Source organism: Schistocerca piceifrons, chromosome 1, assembly GCF_021461385.2.
Source record: "Schistocerca piceifrons isolate TAMUIC-IGC-003096 chromosome 1, iqSchPice1.1, whole genome shotgun sequence".
NCBI classification, from domain to species: domain Eukaryota; kingdom Metazoa; phylum Arthropoda; class Insecta; order Orthoptera; family Acrididae; genus Schistocerca; species Schistocerca piceifrons.
In genome coordinates, this window is record NC_060138.1 from 1202572808 (window position 1) to 1202588477 (window position 15670).

The 15670-nt window shown below is 36.0% G+C and overlaps 1 protein-coding gene across 1 annotated transcript in view; it reads right to left on the reverse strand.

Annotated features, from left to right (window-relative positions):
- The window catches only part of LOC124779352 (macrophage mannose receptor 1-like), a 77196-nt gene that overhangs the window by 7253 nt on the left and 54273 nt on the right, over positions 1-15670 (reverse strand). The window contains exon 4 of the mRNA XM_047253706.1: positions 6247-6645. Coding sequence (XP_047109662.1) covers positions 6247-6645 — 399 coding nt within the window. The remainder of the gene's footprint in view (positions 1-6246; positions 6646-15670) is intronic.

Consider the following 15670-nt stretch of genomic DNA (forward strand, 5'->3'; position numbering starts at 1 on the left):
ATACTTCTAGTGAATTATCTTGACATTTATCCAGTGGTATAATTTCGTCATTGTTTCCAATAAAAGTAGTAATCTTCTCTTCATGTTTGTCTTCTACTTTTTTAAACTTTTTTATAAACTCTAGATATTTCGATTGATCCAAACTTTTAGGGTAAAGATCAAGGCTGATCTCATCCCAATTCAACCATCCTGGAGCTAAAATAAAGTTACTGGTTATTAACGTTGCTTTTCCACATGCAGTTGGTCTTATTATTGCACATCAAATGGAATTAGGTAAATGTTTGCCATGCTTTTTTTTAAATTATTTCTCTGGAATTGTGATTTTTGGAGCACAATCTGTTTTGCAGCATCCAAAACAGACTCAACTGATTTTCATTTAATCCATAATTCTTCATTACTAGTAAATGAGTAGATTAATTAAGCTTTGTGGTAAGTTATCAATTCACAAAAGTAGACCGACTGTCCTATTGGGAGATAGTTGTAACAGTGTCACATTAGTTTGATTTTGCACAACTTTTTTAACTCCAAATATTACATTAGAAATTGTAAATTTTAGTGTGATGGGCAAATAATGGGAATTACTATTGGTCAATAACATGTGAAAATTTATTCACATGACAAAGCTTAATACACACATTAAAGAAGGTGAAGGTGTAAAAAGTGTTACTATAGAGAGTGACGTTATTTGTATATAGATATAGAAGATAGCACTGCAAGGGTTCTAGGACTTCATAATTAAAGTTTTTCTCCTAATGAAAAAACTATTGCTAATTAAGATCCTAATATAATTCCATTCAAATTTATGAATATTAATTTTAATTTGGCTGATGGAATGTATGTTAACCATAGTAAGCACTTTCATCAAGATTGTAACTTTATTGCTTCATTCAAGGCTAATGTTGAGTTTGTTGCACTAATAACTTATGAACCATATCATCCTTCATTTATTCCATTTCATTATAAAATTTAGGAGATAACAATAACTGTTAACTTGACTTCAGTGGTGTTAGTGTAAAAACTTGAATTAAGATTAACATTGTGTTGGTTGGGTTCATCATAATCATGATCTGCTGCACATCAGTTTTAGAACTAGTCACAATGATGGAAATGATTATCCAACATATGATGGAAAATCCAGCAAGAAGTTAATCACAAAGTATGTAGCAAAACTATTTCATTTCATGACAATAAAGAAAGTGTATTATGTTTCATCTAGAAGAGAACACCCTTTGCTCATACCTTTTGTTTCATTTTACTTCATCTCATTCTAATGAAATATGCATGGAAGGTCATATATTTCACAATGATAAAATAATAAATAAGAAAAACATGATGCCTTGTCCACTTAATGTACTTGGCTGAATTTTTAATTATTATAAAGAAGTGGTGTGAGAAGGTGATCATATCATAATTTTTACATGGACTTCATGTGCTGGAGATGCTATTCTTAGATGGGCTGATTTCAATGAAGCTGTTGTCGAGATACAATTGTTGTAGGAAACGTGGAAAACCGTGTGACTATCATTAAATACAGACTGAGTTATGAGCTTGAACAACAAATAATTGTCTTGAAAAATCCTAATATTCCTGTAGCGTTCGATTGACAGGCAACTTTTGAAGTTGCTTGCTTATCTGGTAGGAAGCATTTCGAGCTACATATCACAAATTACTACAGCTAAAATGGAATTTAATATGCCTTAATCTGTGTTGCTTTTCAGCCTAGTCATAAAAATTGACCAACTGATTGATTCATCACAGCAGGATCATGTTATGCTACGAAACCTGCATTTGAAAATTTGAAAAAATGAAATATTTCCTCAAAAAATGTGTAATTTACATGTTGTTGTTGTTGTTGTTGTTGTCTTCAGTCCTGAGACTGGTTTGATGCAGCTCTCCATGCTGCTCTATCCTGTGCAAGCTTCCTCATCTCCCAGTACCTACTGCAACCTACATCCTTCTGATTCTCCTTAGTGTATTCATCTCTTGGTCTCCCTCTATGATTTTTACCCTCCACACTGCCCTCCAATACCAAATTGGTGATCCCTTGATGCCTCAGAACATGTTCTACCAACCGATCCCTTCTTCTGGTCAAGTCGTGCCACAAACTTCTCTTCTCCCCAATCCTATTCAATACTTCCTCATTAGTTATGTGATCTACCCATCTAATCTTCAGCATTCTTCTGTAGCACAACATTTCGAAAGCTTCTATTCTCTTCTTGTCCAAACTATTTATCGTCCATGTTTCACTTCCATACATGGCTACACTCCATACAAATACTTTCAGAAATGACTCCCTGACACTTAAATCTATACTCGATGTTAACAAATTTCTCTTCTTCAGAAATGCTTTCCTTGCCATTGCCAGTCGACATTTTATATCCTCTCTACTTCGACCATCATCATTTATTTTGCTCCCCAAATAGCAAAACTCCTTTACTACTTTAAGTGTCTCATTTCCTAATCTAATTCCCTCAGCATCACCCGACTTAATCCGACTACATTCCATTATCCTCGTTTTGCTTTTGTTGATGTTCATCTTATATCCTCCTTTCAAGACACTGTCCATTCCATTCAACTGCTCTTCCAAGTCCTTTGCTGTCTCTGACAGAATTACAATGTCATCGGCGAACCTCTAAGTTTTTATTTCTTCTCGATGGATTTTAATACCTACTCCGAATTTTTCTTTTGTTTCCTTTACTGCTTGCTCAATATACAGATTGAATAACATCGGGGAGAGGCTACAATGCTGTCTTACTCCCTTCCCAACCACTGCTTCCCTTTCATGTCCCTCGACTCTTACAACTGCGACTGATGACCTCAGAAGTTAAGTCGCATGGTGCTCAGAGCCATTTGAGCCTCTTATAACTGCCATCTGCTTTCTGTACAAATTGTAAATAGCCTTTCGCTCCCTGTATTTTACCAATGCCACCTTTAGAATTTGAAACAGAGTATTCCAGTCAACATTGTCAAAAGCTTTCTATAAGTCTACAAATGCTAGAAACGTAGGTTTGCCTTTCCTTATTCTTTCTTCTAAGATAAGTCGTAAGGTCAGTATTGCCTCACGCATTCCACTATTTCTACGGAATCTAAACTGATCTTCCCTGAGGTCGGCTTCTACTAGTTTTTCCATTTGTCTGTAAAGAATTCGTGTTAGTGTTTTGCAGCTGTGGCTTATTAAACTGATTGTTCGGTAATTTTCACATCTGTCAACACCTGCTTTCTTTGGGATTGGAATTATTATATTCTTCTTGAAGTCTGAGGGTATTTCGACTGTCTCATACATCTTGCTCACCAGATGGTAGAGATTTGACAGGACAGGCTCTCCCAAGGCCGTCAGTAGTTCCAATGGAATGTTGTCTACTCTGGGGGCCTTGTTTCGACTCAGGTCTTTCAGTGCTCTGTCAAACTCTTCATGCAGTATCATATCTCCCATTTCATCTTCATCTACATCGCCCTTGTATAGACCCTCTTATACTCCTTCCACCTGTCTGCTACCCTTCTTTGCTTAGAACTGGGTTTCCATCTGAGCTCTTGATATTCATACAAGTGGTTCTCTTTTCTCCAAAGGTCTCTTTAATTTTCCTGTAGGCAGTATCTATCTTACCCCTAGTGAGATAAGCCTTTACATCCTTACATTTGTCCTCCACCCATCCCTGCTTAGCCATTTTGCACTTCCTGTTGATCTCATTTTTGAGACGTATGTATTCGTTTTTGCCTGCTTCATTTACTGCATTTTTACATGTACCACATAATTATCTCAAGGCATATAATGCTGTTTGTGATTTTAAAAGACTTGAAGAGTAATGTTGATACAAATCCATACAATTTAATAATATATTATCATATCCATGTATATGATTAATGTGATGTGTAGAAAGAATATTGTTGCTACACAGAAAACCTCTACGAAACTTCGTGCCACTTTCAATGATAAAATTCCGATAGCAACACTTGCACATGTAACAATGTATTACAAAGAGAATCTCACATATGACGCGCAACAGAGAATTGTAAATGATAATTTTTAAACTGAAAAATTTAGTATCTAACTTACAAGATGATGCCTGATTTTACTCATTATTTTTCTGGATACCTTATTTTGTGTAGGTTATGTTAACGTTTTGAATTTTTAAAATCGGTTAATATTTGGGTGAGAAATTAACAGAAAAGGATTTCCCCCTTAAGCAGCACACCTTACTTCCAGGTATTGTGGGTAGTGGTTTTTCAGGGGCACTTTTCTTGTCTGAAAATTTAATCAGAATTATATTATCCATAAAAATAAAAAGGTTCCAGATAAATAAATTTGAAGAACCTAATACAAGAAAACTGTCAAGAAGATGCCAATGAAGTTGTGCCATCTTTGAATTCTAGTGTGAGCTATTAAATTTTAATACATACAATGGTGCAATCTGTGAACAGTAGTGTGAATGTACTGGATTTAGTTTCACTTAGAAAAATCTGGCAACTGAGGCAAGCTCCATTTAAATCAATTTGGAAACATACTTCATTTTACACGCATATTATTCTTTTTTAATGATAATTTGTTTGTTGATACTAACATTCATGTGTTGTTTAAAGTTCATCTCTTCTAAAAAATCACCATGATGGGAATATGATCATTTCAGAATGTAGTTTTTACTGCTGTAATGCAGCATATAAGTACATTGGTAAAGCTTGGTCCTGCTGGTGAACCCACAATGGATGTAAGGAGCGCCAAAAACTCGGCTTCAAATCATCACCATTGTTCATCACGTCGCTGCCGTCCAAGCTTTGCCCCTTCAATTAAAGAAGGCCAGTGACAAATGAAAAAGGGCAGGTACCATTACGATGCCGATCATCGTGGCACTGCAGTAGAACAGGTCTCTGAGCTGGAACTTCGAAAATACCTCATAAGGATAAGAGATGAGAAATAGAAGTGAGAGAAGCTGAAAATCCCTCTGCAATTTCCTTCATGTGGGATGAAGGTTTTGCACTTTTTGAGAATGAAATTTGTTATTAATTTTTATTTCTATGTAAATAAAGTCTACTGAAGAAGCTCAACAGCACAAGCAGTTTTAATTAATTCAAAAAAATAAGTGGGTTGAAATTAAACACTCTATATAGCATTACTGAATGTGAATATTTGAACAGTAGATATGGAGAGAAAATTTGAATGGAACTCATTAATTAATTTGAATTTATTTTGTCAGACAGGTACTCGAAATTGATCAGTGGTTGGGATTTTTAATGTTTCGAGGATGGAAGTATTTAGCTGAGATACAAAGGAGTGAAAAAGTTTGTGAAAATAATGGTAATGAGTTCTGTAATCTGTAATTCACTACCAGCTGCTGGAGCAATCACTGGACTGTGTCCTACTTCAGCAGCACCTAATGAACTAGAGCTTATGGAATTCATCTCAAAAAGTACAGAACCTTCTTCCCGCATGAAGGAAATTGCAGAGTGACTTTCAGCTTCTCTCTCTACTATATCTCGTCTCTTATCCTTCTCAGGTTTCTTCGAAGTTCCAACTCAAAGTCCTGGTCCACTGTGGTGCTGTGACGATTAGCGTGCCTGCTTCAGCAGTTGCTGCCTTTGGGCTGTGCCTATGTGAATTCCACGAGTTAGATTTATTTTTTAATGTTTATAATCTCTAAATGGACAACACCAAGCAATATGGTCAGAGCACTGAGAAAAAAAATAGCGAAGAATTTCATAACGTTAAATATAAAAATGATGCGCTTTCAGTATATTTACCAAATTTAAAAATATTACAATAAGATAAAAGTTACATGTGAATGTGTTAGAAGTGTGGTTAACTGTGCACTCAAACAACATGAATAATCATTAATTCATAACAGCATCATGTCTGCTAAAATTTTTAGAAAATAGGGAAATTTTAGAGAAATGTTAGGGAAATTATGGTCATCTACATGGTTTTTGTGGGAAATGCTGTGGGGGAAAAATGTTAAAAATGATGAAAATAGTGGTAAAAATGGTGAAAAATACTCGATGAATGAAGGAAACATAATATTTTTTGGGTCATTTACATGGTGTTTGAGGGTGACTGGGCATCCAAACTATCTGTTGTATCTAATTCTTATATAAGGCATTTTGTATTGTTCCACATGTCTTATCAAACATGTCACTTTCAAACTTGCAATGTGCTCTAAAATAGTCAAAAGAAGCTCTCGATACTGTAAAATGAGTAGAAATACTTCTATCTTGTGCTAAATAGAATAGAGATTTCAAGAGCACTTTTGGACATACCTTCGCTTGTAACGAAGTTCCCTTCCTCAGCTTCGTCAGAGAAGTCGACGTAAAAGTCTGCATGGAATCCAACTTCTCTGATAACAAAAAGCACAGAAAAAGCCTTGAACCAATCCTCTGGGGCTGTCAGCTTCCCTCCATCATCCTCACATGTCTTCTTTGCAAGGTGAAATGGTTTCTCCTCTTTGTATAACTTGTAGAAGGTCCGAGGTAAATCATAATATGTGTAACCTTTCGGTACATTTTTACGAAGGGTGCGTTCGCAAATAAATGTGTAATATGTAAAGCAGCTAATGTCGTTCACGTGGCCCTTCTTAGCATGTATATGTAGACAGTTTTCACCACCTTTCCAGTTGTCTGGGCTATTTTTCGCCCACGGTAGTTTTGGCGCAGGGTTACCTTGAACAGTATGGTTACATGTTGCTGTGGTTAAATGCAAAGAAGAATAAGTCTGCAACTACACATAACATTTCAGGTAATATATTGTGATTTGGAATCTCATATGGAGACATAGGTAACATCAAACAACAACTATATAGGACCAGAGAAATAACTGAGTCGCTGTAGTATGAAAAATATCACATATGGAGTTTACCAATACACAATACTTTCATCATTAAATTCATTTTATCAAGAGACGCAAATATGATACAAGAGCTGTAAACATTTAATAAAGAACCGAGTTTCACATGTTACTTTTAGTAATAATCAAAGAAAAAGCAAACAAACCCTACCACATACAGAAACAATTCTATGAGACACTGGTGGCTGACATATAAACACTATGCATAGATCCTAAACATTTTGTTCTATAGTTTAGAATATTGTCTAACACATTGTTGATGAAGATAGAAATCACATCATCAGTCTTCTCATTTCTGTTTTGCCTTGAGCGAAAGTCTTCCAGTTTCGTCTTAATATGAATACATTCTTTGGACATTTGAGTAACCCTTAGTTGTCTCCAGTGTTGGCTGCAATCAAAATTATTGACATTTCCCTATCTAAATTTTTGAATCATTGAGTGTACCATTTATTATTAATAGCAGCTACTTCCCTTATACAAACCTGCACAAGGATGGCCTGTAGTCCATCTCTGATTCTGAATAAGTTACCATAAACATTAGTTCTGGTACCACAACTAAATCTTAAGGGCAAGTCATTAAACTAGGCAGCAGGACATATTCACTTTAAATAATCAGTGTCATTCTAAAGCAGTTATAGTTAGCTATCACACCTTCATGTGGTTGTAGCAGTATGTTGAGTAGAACAAAAGTTTTGCATGTACCATTAATTTGGAAGGAAAAAAGGAGACAATGGTTTTAGTACAATGGTGAGACAGATATACATATCCATTTCATGTTAAAAATAGAAACAGAGCAATTTCTGAATCAGTGAGTTATTTAATTAACAAGTCCACTGAATGGCTTAGAAATTACAGTTAACAAACAGCATTTTCTTCAGCCATGTTATGTACTTCAAATGGAAACACGAAGGTCAAGTACCAAACAAAATGTTTGCATTTATATTTATTTATAATTTGAAGAAATCGTCACTGTGAAGTAATTCATTACTGAGATAGCGAGAAATGATTACAAGGAAAAGAAGTAAAATCACAAAAAAAATCTGTTGGCAGCATGCTCAGATCTCTAATTTCAAAAATAAAATGGAACATCCTTTCACAGTGGAAGAAAGGAAGACAGATTTGTGCTTAAAGACCGTAGTTTAACCTACATACTTTTACATCATAGTTTCTGTACATGAAACAGGGCAGTACCATTGTTGCCAAAGCACATAGAAAGCCCTACTCAATAAAGCCCTCACCCAGCCATAAATTTAAGCATTCATCGTAAGTAAATCCTTCCTTCAACCCCATAACACAGGTCACATATCTTCTCATAACCTTCAAAGAATTGACAACTCCCATTCATCGACCAGAGCAGAGCTCAAACTGATGACTGAAGAACCTCTCCACTTGGCCATAATCCTAGTGTAATCAAAACCGCCAAACACCTTAACTTGCAATGTGTTACCCCTTAGTTGGTAACATCTGTCTCTTAGGAGGATATAAAAGCTCTCAATGTATTGTTGACAGGCGTGCATAGTTACTTGGATCTGATATTTCAGCTACCTTCATTCATGACTAGAACTTGCTACTGTGTAGACATCATTGTTTCATCTCCATGATAGTATTGTTTTACTCGTGCACAAACGTCAGTCACATCATCTCACAGACTGATGTTACTGTAGAGGTAAGATACTTACTCTGTCTGACAGATGGATATTACTCTAAGTGAGGACGTTTTTGTGTCATACTCTCTTTTTTTCAAATATCTCATTACTTGTAGATGGCTACTAGTGGAGGGATACCTCGTGTGGCCCAAAGAAGCAAAAGAATGGAGCAGATAGCTTCAGATCAGTTTGAGAAAAGTGATGATGGTTATCATTCAGACGACTCTTATGATCCTGAGGAAGATCACGTATCAGATTCAAATCATGACAGTGATTCACAAATAGAGGTCAATGATATTATCTGCACATCTGTGAATGAAAAAGGTGATGTTGACTCTCTTCAGAATAGGGAAAATGATAACACTGAAATGACGCAATTTATCATGGCAAGCCGAATTGTTCCAGTTGGAGTTCCAGTGCACCCAATTGCGGTACTAAAACACGAAATAAAAATGTAATAAAAATTAGATTGTCATTGTGGTTAGACCCTGCCAGTCAGTTAGGTAACGATCCAGATCTACAAGAAATATGGCGTTCAGTTTTTAACACTGAGATATTGGACGAGATAGTAGTACATAGCAACTCAAAAGTACAAGTGATAAGGAATAAATTGCAAAATCCTTAGACTTCCAGTTATAAAGATACAGACAAAACTGAAATTGGGGCACTGACTGGTTTGATGCTTCCATGTTCTATTTTCAAGTGTGGATGTGAAAACTTGGCATCACTTTTCGCAAATGACTGTACTGGACGTCCTATTTTTCGTGCAACCATGCCTCTAAAATGACATGACACTTTACTGGGCTCTCAGATTTGATGATGCATCTACTCACAAACAAAGGAAAAGAGATGATCCTGCAGCCACTGTGTCCAATATTTCCAACATATTTATTTCTAATTGTCAGAAGGTATATTCGATTGGGGCTCTTGCATGTGTTGATGAGAGTCTAATCCTATTTAGAGGCAGATGCCGATTCAGAATATTTATAGCCAAGAAGCTTGCTAAATATGGCATAAAATTCATTTGCCTCACAGATGCACATTCTTCATATCTGAATAATGCTTACGTTTATGTGGGGAAAGACATGATGGAGCAACACTAACTGAGGAAGAGAAAAAGTTCCTAAAGCCAACACAGTCTGTGATTCATCTTTCCAAAAGCATGTACGGGACAAAGAGGAAGATCACAGCAGACAGTTGGTTTTCCTCCATTGAATTGTGTAAGAAGCTGCTGAAAAACTGGTTGACATATGTTGGAATTCTAAAATGCAACGAAATAGAAGTTCCAAAAGAGTTTCTTCCCAATGCAAAGAAAGAAATGAGCTCCAGTATTTATGGTTTTACTAAGGATCTTACACTATTGCATTTTGTTCCAAAATTTTCTAAGGCAGTTTTAGCTCTTTCTTTCATGCACCACACTGCGTATACTGACAAAAGTAGCAACAATTATCAGTTTCTGTAATGCCACAAAATCTGGCATAGATGCTCTACACATGAAGTGCAGCAACTACTCAGCTAACCAGAGAACAGGATGGCCACTGGCAGTATTTTACTTTCTAATATTTGTGAGCTGTGCAAATGCCAATGTTATGTAACTTCAGAAAAGGTACGATGTCAAGATCTGAGTTCGTGAAGAACATAGGAATGAACTTAATCAGACGTCATATGCAGAGAAGGCTCCAGATTCCAAACTTACTGGATGACCTCAGGAAAATTATTCCAGGTATTTTAGGTGAAAAGCAAAGAAATGGAATCCAAAAAGCACAAAAATAAGCTACACGCTAGGAAACAGAAAAAAAAACTATCATCATTGTTTCTACACATTGAGCAGAAAGATGGCATACATGTGTGTGAAATGTGATAAACCCAATCGCTTCCAGTGCTCCATGAAAATATGTAAAATGTTTATAGAAAGTTTGTAATTTTTTTCCATTTCTTTGCATGTATATCAAGATATTTGAGAAAACACTTGTCAAGTTTAGAAACTATTTCATTTGACACAGTAATACTAAATCTCGTGAATTTTTCAAGTGAAGAATATACTTCATATACTATTTCATGGAAAAACTTGTATTTAATGTTATAATTTTTTCGTATTGTATTGCAAAATGTGACTGAAAGACAATAGAAATATTGATATTAATTTTTCATCAAGCTTTTAAATTGTTATTTATTTACGATATTCACTACAGTGGAAATTCTTTGAAATATTTGGTCATCTTAGTTGTCCAGACGGATGTTACTGTAAACGCCAATTTTTCAGATGTTACTAGCTAAAACACACATGACACTGGTGTAATATTCTACAATATTTATTATTTTACTTATCAAGCCTGTTTTCAGCTGTTACACCATTATCAGATCCGGCCGTGGTGGCCGAGTGGTTCTAGGCGCTACAGCCTGGAACCGCGCGACCGCTACAGTCGCAGGTTCTAATCCTGCCTCGGGCATGGCTGAGCGTGATGTCCTTAGGTTAGTTAGGTTTGCATAGTTCTAAGTTCTAGGGGACTGATGACCTCAGAAGTTAAGTCCCCATTTTAACCATTTGTACCGTTGTCAGATAGAAATATAAGTTGTGAAATTTTTGTTGGTTTGAAAATTTTAAACTAGTGAATCTATAAAGTGTCTCAGCTGGTTTTCAAAAATTACAATTGTTAATGTTTGATACAGGACTAAAACTAGAGTAATTATTTCAGTAAAATGCAATGTAAAACTATTAACATCAGCAAAATGTATGACACACCAAATAATGAACTATACAAATAGAACAACAGTTCTGAGAAGAAAAATAAATTGTACAATATAGTAAATTTTGTTGACACATTGTAATGGCATGGCTGAATGAGATAATCTTACATTTCATAGGTCCAACGTAACAGACAACTAAAATGATATAAGTGAGATTGAACAGTTAGGTGAAAAACTGTGATTACACAAAGCAAAATTTTTAGCAGGACAAGTGAAACTATAATAGCTGAAACTTACGAAAAATTGTATATTTGAGTTGGAGGAGTAATCTACAAAGTGGTCTGGATGAGACAGTTGGTAGTTTCTGCAGTTACACGTGGAGAGTAAGGGAGGTGTCTCTGATCATTCAGTACTAATCTTGCGCAAATGGACATATGTTTGTTAACTTTCATTATTTCGTGATAGTGCATCTTCCTCCCTTTATGAATGTGATGTAAGACTTCATGTTGAACAATGCAACTATAGCCTTCTTTAAGGAGGTGACCTGTCAAAGAAGAGAATGTAAAGGTAATGAACGTCAATATATTCCTCAGCAGAAACGATTATACAAAGCATGAACTTCACCTATGAATGGGAGGCGAAGAGAAATTATGTAGACATTTACAGCTAGCAGTAGATGCCAATCTGCAAATACCAGCTCTAACATACATACAATGTGAAGACCTTTCACCAAATATGACAGAGAAATCGCAAGAAAAATTAACAGCAAAAACAGACTTATCCAACTCAACAGTGATGACAGATAAACGAGGAGCCATGAGGCAGAACTGTACTACACCTTCATATCTGAAAGAAAACAGCATAACAAAACTACCAAAGACTAAACCAGGATGTGATACCAGCAGCAGCATCCAGCCCAAAAATAGTAACTCAACCAAGATGAAGATGTTCGAAATACAACAACAAGAAATGTGCACTGGAAACCAGAAGCAGTAGCTACAGGAGACCCACTAAGGACAACAGCAGATCCAGTCTCAAAAATATAACCAAGGACATCTTTGAATGTTAATTTAAGGCCAAGGTGGAATACATCTGAAGAGGAGGAGCACAAAAGTTAGCATCTCCAAATGAGCTAGAGATCCACTACATCCCAGTGAACCTCCTCAGGCAATTACAGTTAGCATGATAGTCTCTTATAAACCTTACACAGAGGAAGAGGATGTAGGAGACCACAATTCAAACCAACAATTTGTGAACACAGTGAAATTACCTTGATACTTAATAAGCCTTACTCTGAATATGGTGCAAATTTAAATGTGTCTAAATCTATCACAATTTTCTACCAGAACATAGGTCTAGGGGGAATTCAAAATTCAATAGACCAGTTAGTAATGGGTATAAATGATACAGAGCAACCAGACATTCTGTGTTTGACTGAAAACCATGTCACTAGAAGTATTCAAATGTTGTGTATCTAAAGATTCAGTGTAGCAGCCCATTACTGTAGATCCATCATGGAAGGGGGTGGAACCATTATTTATGTTAGAAATAACACTGAATTTAGAGACCAAAACTTAAGCAGTTGTCGTACTGAGCAACAATTTGAAGTGTGTGGTATAGAGCTAACAGCAAATAAGAGACCAGTTGTGATATTAACAATTTACAGAGTACCTGCAGTGAATCTTGGGATCTTTTTCAAAAAGAATGAAGCAGATTTGAGAAAGTTGTATACAGAAACACATTTCAGCCATATTACTAGGTGACTTTAATCTAAATTTCCTGACTGAAAGTAGTGACAGAACAGAACTAGAACAGTTGATGAGCTGCTACAATTTAGTGCAAATAGTAAAATTTCCCACTAGGGTAACTGACCATTCTAGTACTCTAATTGATAATGTTTTTGTTGATAAATCTAGACACAGCAGCTTGATAACCAGTTAAGTCTTACATGAGTTGTCAGACCATGATGCTGTACTTGTCACTATCCCTCAGTTTGATATTAAGATAAAACCAAGATCTGTGTGGAAAACTTCGAGACCAATAAATAAAGAAAGAATGGAGACATATAGGTAGAAGCTACAGTTAGTAGACTGGTCTGAAGTATACAATTCAAAAGATGATTTATAAATCAAGTAATAAGTCTTTTTGAGGAAATGTTTCCAAAGAAAAGAGTCTGAGAAAAACAGTGTAACACTACATTTAAGCCATGGATTACCCAGGGTATTAAAGTTTCATGAAAACAAAAAGATAACTGTATGTGTCAGCCAGATTGTCTAACAACACTGAAACGATGAGGCAATATAAAGTGTGCTCTAAGATATTGAGGAAAGTGATACAGCAAATAAACACCAGTACTTAAAAGAGGAACTTGATAAATCTGATAACAAAATGAAAACCATATGGAAATATGTGGAAAGTGAGACTGGGAAAATTCAGCTGCCAAGAAATTACTAGTTTAAGAAAAGGGTGCAATGCAGTGGATGATCCTGAAATAGTGGCTAATATTTTCAACAATCAAATTCAGTGCCTGGCTCCTGTAAACAAAGATCCAGAATTCGTGTGTAACACTTTGACTGACGAAATAGACTATACGCGTGTTCGAAAAATGGCAGTGAAAGAAATAGAAAAAGTAATTTTGACTTTAAAAAGTAAAACCTCTGCTGGAGCTGACAACATTTCCATCAAATTATTGAAATATTGTTGTAGAGAAATAAGTACAGCCCTCAGCTATGTTTGTAATATGTCACTTGAGGAAGGCATATTCCCTGATAGGCTAAAATATGGACTTATCTGACCAATTTATAAAAAGGAGAAAATTATTGACCCATTTCATTACTCTCAGTTTTTTCTGAAGTACTAGAGAAATTGGTGCAGAACCGAATGGTTGATCATCTTAGTAAATATAGCACCCTCAGCAGTAGCCAGTTTGGCTTTTGAAAAAGGGGTATCAACTAAGGATGCAATACGTGCATTAGTTGACAGTGAATTAGAATCCATAAATAATAATATGCTGACAGTTGGAATATATTGTGACCTGTCAAAAGCTTTTGACAGTGTAATCACCATATTCTCCTGAATGAAGCCAACACCATAGGAATGAGTAGAACAGTAGGCAAATGGCTTGAATCCTGTCGGTGTGGTAGAAAGCAGAAAGTAATCATGGAAGGACTGAATGGTGGGCAGGTGTCTTCAGACTGAGGCTCCATTGCCACTGGAGTCCCTCAAGGCTCAGTATTGGGCCCGCCTCATTTTCTAATATTTATAAAAATATCTGCCACTATGCACAGAACATGGCAATATCATCATGTTCACTGATGACACTACCATAATAATCCCTGGATGAATGTGTCAAATGAGATAGTAAATAAGGCTTTAGCAGATATGACAAAATGTTTCAAAACTAATGGTCTTTCCATCAATCTAAAGAAGACAAATTATGTTATTTTTTCCTCTAATACAAATGTTACCAATGAAATGAATCCGAAAATGGGTGAACATGAGATTCTAAAGATGGGTTCTTCAAATTCTTGGGTGTGCATATAGACAGTAAACTTAACTATCTGTGCAAAACGTTAAGCTCAGCAACATTAGCCTTGAGAATCATATCAGACAGTAAGGAGATGACAAGAATAAAAACTGTATACTTTGGCTATTTCCATCAACTATGGTGTATTATCCTGAGGAAATCAACTGGAGCAAGAAAAGTGTTCCATGCACAGAAGCAAGCCATAAGAATTATGTGTGGAGTACATCCTAGGCACTCATGCAGAAATCTATTTAGAGATCTTAAAATCTTTATAAGAACTGCTCAATACACTTTTTCCCTGGTGTGTTTTATTTGAAAAAATATCGACTTATTTAAAACCAATAGTTTGAACCATAATTATAAAACCAGAAGAAGACTTGTCATTTACTATGATCTAAAAATAAAGAGCATGGTGCAGAAGGGGATTTTAGACAGTGGCATCCAGATTTTTAATGCCCTTCCACCAACAATTAAAGAACTGGTTGGAAACATACCAAGTTTAAAGAAAATCTGAAGCAGTTCAATCTAGATGTATCTTATTATAGTCTAAACGAATTTCTAAGCCAAAATGCATAATACCTCCTGAGTATGCTTAAATTTATTTTTGTGGCCTTTATGGCCTGATCATCACCCTTTATCTATCTACAGTGTAATTTAAAACTGAAATGTGTGTGTGTCTTTAAATATAAGTATATATACACTCCTGGAAATGGAAAAAAGAACACATTTACAACGGTGTGTCAGACCCACCATACTTGCTCCGGACACTGCGAGAGGGCTGTACAAGCAATGATCACACGCATGGCACAGTGGACACACCAGGAACCGCGGTGTTGGCCGTCGAATGGCGCTAGCTGCGCAGCATTTGTGCACCGCCGCCGTCAGTGTCAGCCAGTTTGCCGTGGCATACGGAGCTCCATCGCAGTCTTTAACACTGGTAGTATGCCGCGACAGCGTGGACGTGAACCGTATGTGCAGTTG